Source organism: Crassostrea angulata, chromosome 8 (assembly GCF_025612915.1).
Source record: "Crassostrea angulata isolate pt1a10 chromosome 8, ASM2561291v2, whole genome shotgun sequence".
Classification (NCBI taxonomy): Eukaryota; Metazoa; Mollusca; class Bivalvia; order Ostreida; family Ostreidae; genus Magallana; species Magallana angulata.
In genome coordinates, this window is record NC_069118.1 from 6,356,646 (window position 1) to 6,367,980 (window position 11,335).

Sequence of the window (11,335 nt, forward strand, 5' to 3'; positions counted from 1 at the left end):
CTGTATTCATATATTTATTTCTGTTCCAATAAAGTACAATGTATTGTTTTGATAACTTGAAATTATTTTTGCAATCATTTAATGATTTTGTAATGATTTTTAATTAGACAAGTTAACACATCAATAGATTATCTAATTTAAAATCGTACAAAATGAAAATCAATTATATCGACCTATTGAATCATCTCTACGAAATGTGAACATTGATCAAATGTAGACATTAATTTTAAGTTTTATTGTTATGGAGCATAGATTCATAGACATATTCGTTAAAAGTGTATACACATTTCAGGGATATGATCATGCTGTGATTATATCCAAGCTTAAATAAATGTTTTTGTTCCGTTAAAATCTAAGTCATAGGTCGGAACATGGGAGCATTAAAATAACCTGATTCTCTCCTCGTAAGGCAACTACTCAACATTTGAATTAATTCTTCAATGTTCGGATGAGAATGACGATATGTCTCTAGGTCTTTCATATGCTCGCGTATGATTTCGAAATCTTTAGGTTCAAAACAGACGCAACCTAAATGTGAACAAATGTTAAGCAATGCACTTATAACTCCTGATGATTGTTCATATTTCTGTTGATATATTTCATCTCTGAGGTGGTCATCTTCTATATCATTAATTTCAAGTTCATTCTGTCCTTTAAGAAGTCGTTTTGCGCAATTGATAGCTGTTAACAGAAGCTTTTTAGACATTTCAAAATCCATACGGCGGTAATATTCGAAAGCTTTTTCGTCTAACCACACAGCAATAAGAATATGATTCTGGGTAACGAACTTTGGTATTTCCATACAACCAATTTGTTCATCTATATCCCCGCTAAGAACATCACGCACAAAAACAACATCAGCTTTGATTTGGCTGAGAACATCTGCGCCACACTCTGTGTCATATAATGCTGCAAGAGCTTTTTTTGCAGAAGCATCTTCCATCATACTCAAAGCTTCCAAAAACATATCTTGAAAACTAGGAGGATCTGAGGGCAATGGAGCCAAGAGTACTTCCTCGTAAACTGTCTTTAACATTATGTATGCATCTTCATACAGTTTCAGTTTTATAAGTGGCATAATAGATTTCAAATTAGCTGGGATAAATACTTTTTCCCAAGTGTAATTAATGTCTTTAGTGCGCTCAAAATGCTCACAGTCTTTGAGAACAGACATTCCATTTTTTAAAATAGACCCCCATCCATAAGCATCAAACAAATGTTCAATACACTGAATTGGAAATACCCTCAATGCTTCTATATGAACACACAATGCCTGGACTTCTTCTTCAGAATAGTAATCGAGAAGATTGTTACTAGCAATGAAGTAATGGGGTATACATCGTTTTTTGACACATTGTAGTAAATCTGATAGCAGATAAACCATGCAGCCGGCAGGATTGTCCTCCCAAGATTCATGTTTGATTTGTTCACAAGCGTAAAAGAACACGCTTTTCATGTGTTTTTGTTTAAGAGGTCTTGGAACATTGCGATTCATATGTTCCATCAGTAATTTAAAGATTGAGAAAGTATCTTTTTGAATTTTAGTCAACCCCTTTTTGAAAAGGAGTTTCTCACCCTGTGAAAACACGAATTTCCATTCCACTTCTGGTTGACAACTTGAAGGATGGGCTCTCTGTATAATTAGACATTCACTAGTTAAAACATCCCGTCTTATCTCCGCTGATGGCCAAATAGTGGTTCTTTCTTCTGATTGCCATTCTTTTCTTACCGACGGTGGAAAAGAGGGGCATTTATAACCCCAAAAATATTTTGATATTCCCTTTGCCTTTAATGTATTCTTTATATTTTCCGGTATATTGACCGCTTTCAAGTACACACTTCCAAATGAGCGCACAAGTCTAGTTGTCCACGTACGCTCATTATTGAATACTGGTACCAGTCGACAATATCCTGCGTGGCTGTCGGATTCAACCAAACAAACACTGCATGCTATCATGGTATCCGTCTTTGAAAAGAAAAGTTCTACATCTATACCACAAATAATAAAACTTGGAAAATTTGTGGTCGTCTTGTCTACGTAATATTGCATTTTCCTCCCTTTGCTATAATCTACTATATACCTATTGATTCCATCAGCGGCTGCGCCATACAATTCGTAGTCTACATTGATACCACTAACGTAAAATTTTAATTTAAAATCAAAAGTTGATTTTACCGTCACGACGGGAAGGTACGCAAACAACTTTTTTAATACGTAGGAGAAGTGCGGCAGTGCAAGTCCTGTGACTCTGTCTACTGACATGGAATCCGAAACAATGTTTTTTAGAGTTTCTAAAACAAAGAAAAAAAACTTGTCTTATTAGTCTAGACATGTATTCAGATATATAAAGGAAAACATCAATATTAGTATACAAACGATACGTGATAATAAGTAGAAGATACGAACTCTTATCGTCTTCATCTTCCAACTGCAATATTTGGTGTTGTAATCCATATTTCAAGAAAGGACTCTTAATATCTGGTTCAAGCATTTGTTCTTTGTTCTTTAGATTCTTGTCCTCCGATAAGACATCTTTAATGTATTTTTTAGTAGCTTCACGACCTATTTTTTCCTCTATCCATCCCATTAATTTTGCTTTGTTTTCTGTCAGACAATTCACTTGTAAACGTCGAATAAGTGATTCTGAAATGAAGCAACATTTTTTGGAATTTTACTTTCGTTCTACAAAATTTATAACCAAGTTTATCAATATAGAGGTCATAAAAACATGCAATGATGAAAAGTTTACTGTATGGCCATTCTTTTTCCCAGTGAAGGGGTCGCAAACTTAAGTAGTGGAACTCTCCAATGTGTCCAAGAAATATGGTTAATTTCTGCCGCTTTGTAATTGGTCGTCCTTCCGATAGAATTTCCGTACGTCTGATATCGTCCTCGTAGACATTGAAAACAACCACCACTAAATTCAACGCGTCTGCTATGGCCTTCAAAACCATATGATCTCCCCATTGATAATTTTGCTCCATTCTTTGTAAATAATGTTCCCACGATTCTGTAGAAAGGAAATCTTCTAGTCGACTTCCATCACTCTGACAAGGATTATGCCGCAGGTATCTGAAAAAGCATTACAGTTACAGCTGCAGTAAGTATAATATAACAAAGCTAGTTGTTCTTGTTCAGAAGCAAAATTATCATGGATTCAGATAAATGCTATAATTCCTTAATTGAGAATATGTATTGCAGGGATATAGTATTTGTACATAAAAGCTACCTCACGGCTTGACGACGCAAAATCTTCCAGTTGTAACCTAAATCCCCATTGATATGGAGCTGGTCTGCAATTGCTCTAAACATGCAGTTACCGTCTGGTGCAACGTCTCTTAGTTCGAAAAGGTTATCGGAGGCAAATTTTCTGATAGACTGCATAAACGTCGGCATATTTACGAACTGACTAATCCCTTTACCTGGAAAATAAGCATAAAAATATTGGACATTATCTTTCTATCTATAAATTATTAAGTGAAGAAAAAAACCCATATTGCTACCTCGAAAACTTAAATATCTTTTATATACTATATTTTGAGAGAGCTCTTCTTCATTAAGGAAACCAATATAGTTTATAAATGGCCACGACTATCAAGCACCCTAAAAGAATGCCAAACTGCATCAAATGTTTCAAAATTATGAATGATACTAGAAATGTAAACTTGACGATGCAGAATGTTGTTTTTACAACTTACTGTATCGCCCCCCTGTATCTGCATATCCACTTGAACCAAGCATGCTTTGTACTGCAGATGGATTTTGTGGCATTTTATTATCCAGGGTGTAATGGTCAGAATAGTAATCATCGTACAAATATTCATTGTCTTCCATCGTGTCGAAAATTTCTGATTCCCATGATAATTCGGAATCTGGACCGTCACCATCTTCCTCCAAGCTGTAATGTTTCTCTTCAGCCTCAAGTTGAACCATATATTTTTTAGTATCAGTCTGCGAATTTTGACTTTGATGTTTTTGTTCCGTCAAAGGTTTATTATCTAAGATTCCTTTGTCATTTGCATCTTCTGATCTAATGGATTTACCTTTTTCAGAACATCTTTCTTGGTTTTTTGTAGAATTAAAACCAGGTTGGCACCCTATTTTGGCGTTTTCTTCAACAAACGTTTCTGCAGATGCCTTTGTAGGTTGTGGTAGTGTTTCCGGACAACTGGGGTGAGTCACTTTTGATGGAAGGTTCCACAAAGTTTTCTCTTCTGACATATCTTGTACAGACGAATTATGTGAATCTGAGACAATTGGTAATGTTCCAGATTTTTCCTGTGAAGCCCCGTTAACTATCTTTTCTTTCTTTGGTTTTTGTAATTGTTTTTCTTCTGTATCTATCGGAGCTTGTACAGAGGTATCGGTATTTGGACTTGAATTTATTTTCTGGTAGAATGACTGGTCCCAATCATGTTGATGATCATATTCCAAAGAAGATTGGTGAAATTGTTTCTCGTCAGTTTGTTCTGAGGCATTGTATGGGTTCGTCCTTGAACTGGAACGTAGTTGACGTGCTAAACTACATGCAAAACATGTACAGGTGTCCAAACGATCTCTATCTGTCAGTTCATCACCATCTACTTCATCGTTATATATATCCCCATCTTCATCTAATAACTTGTTTTTTATTTCTTCTTCTCGTCCAGTTGCCTCCCTATGATTATTGATACACCAAAAATTACCAGGAGAGATGTTTGTGGATCGCATCGACTGTTTCTCCATGAGTTGTGACATTGGGTGGGATTTCTCCTCTTGTCCTGTAATTTCATATATTTTCTCAGAGTAGCCATTGTCAAACTCATTATCGGTCCCTTTCTGCAGGAATTTGGTCTGGTTTTTGCGACCAGTCGGTGGATCTATGACCAAAAAATATAATGGTCCGTTTTCTCTATCCGTTGTTCTTCTGTTCATAAAATAGCTAAGATCAATAATCATTTTCAAGATGACGCCAAATGACATTAATATTTCAAAGGTCTACTCAACATTGAGATTTACTTAATATATCGTTTGTTGTTTTGTTTATTCTTCACATGCTACAATTAATTTATTTTTTATTTTAAATCTTACCTGCTGTTTCCTGTCTGATTAGGTAAAAAATGAAAATTTGGTAAACTGGGAGCTTTCCTACTCATTGTGTATGTTCTTGGTGAAGCACTGAAATATCAATGCAATATAAAATGACTAATGGGACGATTTTGCCATTAGAGAAGGCGGTATCTTTCTTGCATGGACTTTTACTTGGTGAAAATTTCTTCACCAGTGAAATACGATAATTAAAAAAAAACCTTTCAGATTATTGGGTTCTTTATATAACAACGATTATGTCCAAAATTTTAAAAAATGAAATATACAGTGTATTGCAATGAATTAATTTAATCAAATTATATTTTAGTATAAAAGAGAGCATGCATAGCTGTTATAAGCATTTTATGAATGACATACTTTGGTATAGCAAACTTTGGTCATATAATATAACTCTATTATTACATTATCGTTATTAACTCCAGAACAAGTCATAAATTGATAAAGAATGGATATGCATTTGTACGATACACTGCTTAAAGTGAATACAGTGTCCATTATGACAAATGTTGGCATACTTTGGAGTAAACTGTAACCTCTTACAATATGATGTAAGTACGTTTTATTTGAAAAAAAAACCAGTATTGATAGTTAGTTACTCAATAAAAAATACTACATTAATTGTACATAAAACACTTGCACTGAATCTGTAAGAGTGATGTACTTCCGTCATTGGAATATGGTTTCACTAACATTTTATTTCCGGCTTGGTTCTAAACGATTATTCAAAATTTTTCAAAATTTTTATTACTGCAGATACTCCAGGCTGTAAGATATGTCATGATAAATATGATAGAACTGCTGTACTAAGATTGTTCTAAACACGTAATTATGCTGGAATTTTGCGATTTATCAGCACATCGATGACGTCTACCATATATTGACTTTTCATGGTAACTAATAGAAAAGGATACATGTTATTGTTTTAAACCCAAACTTGGCTTTAGATAAAAGAACTATATTTAATCTTTCTCTTACACAAAACCAATAACATCACAACAAGAAAATTGTACAGATTAACAACAGAAGAAAACAAGGTATCAGACACACAATTACATTATAGCTGTGTATATTACCTCTGTCCTAGCTATATCCGACATTGTTAAAACGAAACTAGGAGGAAATTTTCAATTCCAAATTGAATCACTTGACGGAGTCGTGGGATTTCCGTTTAAATATAGTAGTCTATTTATAGCTTTCCTTCAACATGTTTGATTGTGATGGTGTTAAATTAAAATATGTGTTACAAAAAAGACGAATTATATTGTTAAGTTTTTTTTTTATTGATAACAAATAATTTAGATTTTGGATCCCAAAACTCACACCTATTAATCAGAGTAAAAAGAAAGATAAATCTCGTATCAGATCTACAAGGTTTGTGTTGTCCCACTTTGCATCTAGATAAAAGATTTTATTAATTTTATCCACTTTCAAATAAAGATACAAACTGTGGGAAGCAAATCAGCTGTGTCTTCTTTTTTCCTTTTTTTGGGGGGGGGATAACCTTTACTTTGATTTTTCTCTCATTTAATTTTCTGTTCAAGAATAGTGCAGCTATATTCAAAACAGCTTCCGATATCAAATTCATACATATTAAATATACACTGGTTGTATGGGTAAAAATTAGAACAATTAGACATGTGTCCTGATGTTTAAATCTGACTTCACCTTATTCCTCATTTTTTTCCATTTTCATCCTATTCATTGAGAAATTTTAATCAATCTTTATAAATACAACAATAGAGGGGAGTTGGGGGGAGGGGAGGTTCAAACCATCCCACCACCTGTGATGCGAATATTCAAATGTATTTAATTCACATAACAAAATTACTTAAAATAGGCCTCAGACTCCCTGCCTACCTCAGCAAACAAAATTATCCTTCAGACCACCCCCCCCCCCCCATCCCAACACACACACACACACACACACACACACACACACACTAACTTGGAAAAAATATACACTGTATATTATCTGGGTTCCCGCATGGATATATATGTATAGGCCTATAGGTAGAGTTTTTTTTACCTTGACCTTCCTTCGCTGTTATAAAAAAAATATGCAGTTTGGCGGCTCTTTTTTTCAACAATGCTCCAGGTCGTTTAGCATTAACTTTACTTTGAGCTCGACTCTTTTGCTCCTTGATTTGCAGCTGAATATATTGTTTCAGAAACTTTTGAAGATGTTCAAGGAAATTTCTTGCAAAGATACATATAGGACAAAAACATATCGTCTTTTAAATATTCATCAAGATAGAAAACGCTTATATAGCATTAAAAAGCGATAATTGTAAGACGTTCATCTGAAAACTTTGAATTTGTAATGATCACAGTATTCAACTTAATGAAAAGAATCTAATACTCTAAATTTTTGTTTTAAATCAGTGTATTACGCAAGAAATCAGAATATTTACATGTTTCAGTGTCACACTACGAATCGATATTGTACAATACGGTCTAATAAATTCAAATGATGTATTGTTGGGGCGCCAGCGGGGTTTGCATACGTATTTTGATATTTTAAATCGTACAATTGCTGAAAATGATAAAAATATAAGTAATAAGGAATCATTCTTTAAATATTATGAGATGATAATTTCGATCGGGGCGTTATCAAATCCAATTAAGCCCTTGACCAAAAGGGCCTCAGTAGACATAATACTCAAAGATGGATTCCATATTCCTAAAATAATTCTGAAATTACACAGAGTACGAAGACATGGCATGAACTGATAGGGATGAAAAATGGTGTGTGTATATATATAACCTAACACGACTCTCTAAACTTCCTGAAAATTATATACATCTCTCTCTCTCTCAGTGGTTGCTGACTGATGGGAGCCACGGGGACGGATCATTCGGAAGTTACTTTATTTTAGAAGCAGCATATATAGTGATATAGAGGTGGAGGTATAGGTGATGACGTAATTATGCATTTATAGAGGTCGTTTCTGATTGGCTGTTTTAGAGAGGTTGTATTACAGAGGTGATTTTTCACCACTATTTTTAGAAAAGGTAGCAATATAGAGGTCGTGTTTTCATTGGAGGATTGAATATAGAGGTGGTGACGTAGTTACTATTGAGGCCCTAGAGAGGGGGACTTTTTAGAACAGTAAATTTATAGAGGTCGTGTTCTCATTGGTTGCTTTTAGAAAGGGAGGTTGAATATACAGATTTAGTGAGCATGCGTAAAAAAAGTAGGAGGTTTTATGTTATGACGAAACCATAAGATGATTCTATGATTTGAGAGCATGCGCTGTAGTATCGATAACGTAAAATAGATGATATTAAGCAACACGTGAATTTTATTTAGAAATAATAGATCGATTTTGATGACCTATTTTGAGCAAACAGTGAAAATAAGGTATACTTACCTGTGCACAGAGAGAGATATTTTAAGAAAAAATTACATGAAAAAATGCGGTGATGTAGCATGCGCACTTGAACATTAAAAAAAGGGTGTATATTAAAAAAGTTTAGGGTATATTTTAAAAAGTAGTTACAATTTTTTATCATTTTTCAAAATGCCCTTAACACCAAACGATTCAACTCCTTCGGCTGCGGTAAACGGGCTGGATACCACCAAAGACACCCTCCTACCGCCACCGCCAGTCCCACCAAGGGCACCCAAGAGGGTGACACTACCGCCGCCGCCGCCGCCGCTAGCACCACCAAAGGCACCCACCTACCGCCACCGCCAGTCCCACCAAGGGGCACCCAGGAGGGTGACACTACCGCCGCCGCCGCTAGCACCACCAAAGGCACCCACCGCCACCACTAGTCCCCAAAAGAGCGCCCAGGAGGGTGGCACCACCACCACCGCCAGTCCTTTGTCTGGCCCTATATGGATCCTCTATTACGTTCAAGAAGTGGGAATTTGAAAAAACGTATTTCTGATGTTGAAAAGATTTGAGATCTACTTTAAGACTAAATCAAAAGTTCTGCGAGGATTGCGAAAGTCATCAGAATCAAACGGGCTTTTTGCAATGTTTACGATGTGAAATCTGAAAGGCTGGATGGCCTATCAGAATGTGAAAAAAACAGATAGTCATTGTGTTCAAAAAACACTTCAAGTGTTCAATAACTTTGTTATTTAACTATTTTAATTTTTTTTAAATAAATTTATCTTTATTGACTTTTTAAAATTTTTATTAAGTTATAAGAAAGAAGCGTGTATTTAAAAGACACTTTTTAACTTTCGTAACCTCTTTTCATTATGGATTGTTAAAAAGTGCAGTACAAATGATAGCATAGAATGCAATAAAAAAAGGATGAGAAACACCCCAAAACGTTGACTTGAATGAGAATCGTTGGTTTGACAATAAGAAAGTTTGTATAAAAGATTTTAGAGAAGTGACCGGAACGGTTACGATTTTGCTGACAGCTGGGGAACGAAAGAAATTTTATTAAAACGTAGAGTTATGACCCAGTGAGCGCCTGATATGAAACACGAAGATAGGAAAAGTGAATGGATGAATTATGCCATTGATAGAGCCCATTTTAGGAAAAGAGTTCAACAGAAAAATATTTTTTTTTTACCGATATTAAATAAAGTTATTAAAGGTCAACTGAACTTAGATAAAAAAAAAATGTTTATTTTAGTGAAACTTTTCGACTGTAAAATCTGACGCGTATTGATTTGATATATAAAGTTTACTTTGACTCCTTTTTTCAAGAGAGGATGGAAGAATATAAAAAGTGAGTGTAGACTAAAAAATATTTTTAAACAATTACGAACTTTTTCGAAAAGATGTTTTTCTGTTACATCGATATGAAAGTGTAACCTTTTACTTTGATAGATTAAAAAAATAATTAAGAACACTTATTAAACGATATACATTTTGCTAAAAAATTATTTATAAGAAAGTTTTTGGAGGGTTTACAATAATGTGACGGTATACTAGGTGCATAGATATTTTTTGGTTAAGAATAGTATTTTTGTTGTTGTTTTTTTAAATACAAAATCATCTTTTTTCATTACTTTTTAAAGGTTTCATATAAATACTTTGCTTGAAATATCATTAATGACATAAAAATACTTTTAAGTAAGTAAAAAGATCAAAATAAGTCTCTACATTATGGAATATTTTCTATGAACTAAAAAAAAAAATTTTGATAAATACATTCAACAAATTTCAGTTGAAAGATTTTTAAAATAAACTATATTTAATGTCTTTAGTTTTTTTTACTCAAGTGTATTGAAAAAATGAAATTATTTTAATCTTACAGATGTATAATAATGTATTTTTGTTGTTGTTTTTTTTAAAATAAAAAGTCATCTTTTTTCATTAGTTTTTAAAGTTTTCATATAAATATTTTGCTTGAAATATTATTAATGAAATAAAAACATGTATATTTTGTTGTTTCAAATGGCGTTTTTGGAATTGTATATATAAACGATGATTTTTTTTTCACACTAGTTTCTTTCTACATTGGCCTTTAATAAGGAAAAAGTAAAATTTATAAGTGTTATTCTTTTCTTTCAGTAATGAATTATTTTCATACATATTTCATATATTAGGTTGTTGGACATGAAAAAAGATAAATATATTGGTCTGGTTTATCAACTTTTAATGTACACGCTTTGTTAAAACTTGAGCCACTTTATGTTTGTTTTAGTCACTGTTTTTTTCTTTGGAGGTTGATAGTTAGGAGGCGCTCCGTTTGTTTGTTTTTTAACCACATATCCACTACCGCTCTGTTCTTCGGAACGTTTCATCATTTCCTTATTGTGGATGAAAGATGTTGGAGTTTGAATGTCCATCAATGCTTGATAAAATTGTCGATATCCGGTAGGAGTTCTTTTTGAATAAGGGGTCAGCGCATGTTTCAGCAAATCGGTGATATGCGAGCCTTCGATGACGCTGTCTTTGTAAATCAAATTTCCATTGTCTTTCCAAGACAATACGTCACCGCCGTACTGAGATAAGAATTTAAGAAATCCTTTGGCTTTATTTTGATATTTAATTGGAATAACGTGTTCCAAGATTTCGAGAACGTGCATCTGAGTGGGAATATCTTTGTCAGTGAGTGCGTCCTTCTCCATCTCCAAGATTGTCTCCATACTCTTCGGGGGATGATCCTCCCGTTGAATCAGTTTTTGGTATTTTTCTTTTGGAACGAGTATTAGTTCTTGAGCCATTTTGAAAAAGATGTAGTGCAGGTTTGATCAGACGAGGTATGATGCTCTGATGCTTTAACAAAAGCTTTTTACGTTGAGACTTGTTCACTGTTCTGCTCACAAGGGTA

General features: G+C 33.9%; 1 protein-coding gene across 1 annotated transcript; it reads right to left on the reverse strand.

The window, feature by feature from the left end:
* Positions 1 to 6,233, reverse strand: LOC128159087 (uncharacterized). Its single transcript, XM_052822137.1, has 7 exons — positions 6,163 to 6,233; positions 5,072 to 5,158; positions 3,700 to 4,907; positions 3,231 to 3,423; positions 2,751 to 3,073; positions 2,408 to 2,644; positions 1 to 2,292 (listed from the first exon to the last, which is right to left on the reverse strand). The coding sequence occupies exons 2-7, from the start codon at positions 5,134 to 5,136 to the stop codon at positions 353 to 355; spliced, it is 3,966 nt and encodes a 1,321-aa protein (XP_052678097.1). The 5' UTR covers positions 5,137 to 5,158; positions 6,163 to 6,233; the 3' UTR covers positions 1 to 352.
* Between the last annotated feature and the right edge of the window lie 5,102 nt (positions 6,234 to 11,335).

Bases quoted from the DNA above. Each gene is read 5' to 3' on its own strand.
- LOC128159087 (XM_052822137.1), bottom strand. From the start codon at position 5,136: ATGAGTAGGAAAGCTCCCAGTTTACCAAATTTTCATTTTTTACCTAAT. The intron at 3,074-3,230 runs GTAGCTTTTATG...ATGCTTTTTCAG, and splicing joins TTGCGTCGTCAAGCCGTGAG to ATACCTGCGGCATAATCCTT. The intron at 2,645-2,750 runs GTAAACTTTTCA...GCTTCATTTCAG, and splicing joins GGAAAAAGAATGGCCATACA to AATCACTTATTCGACGTTTA.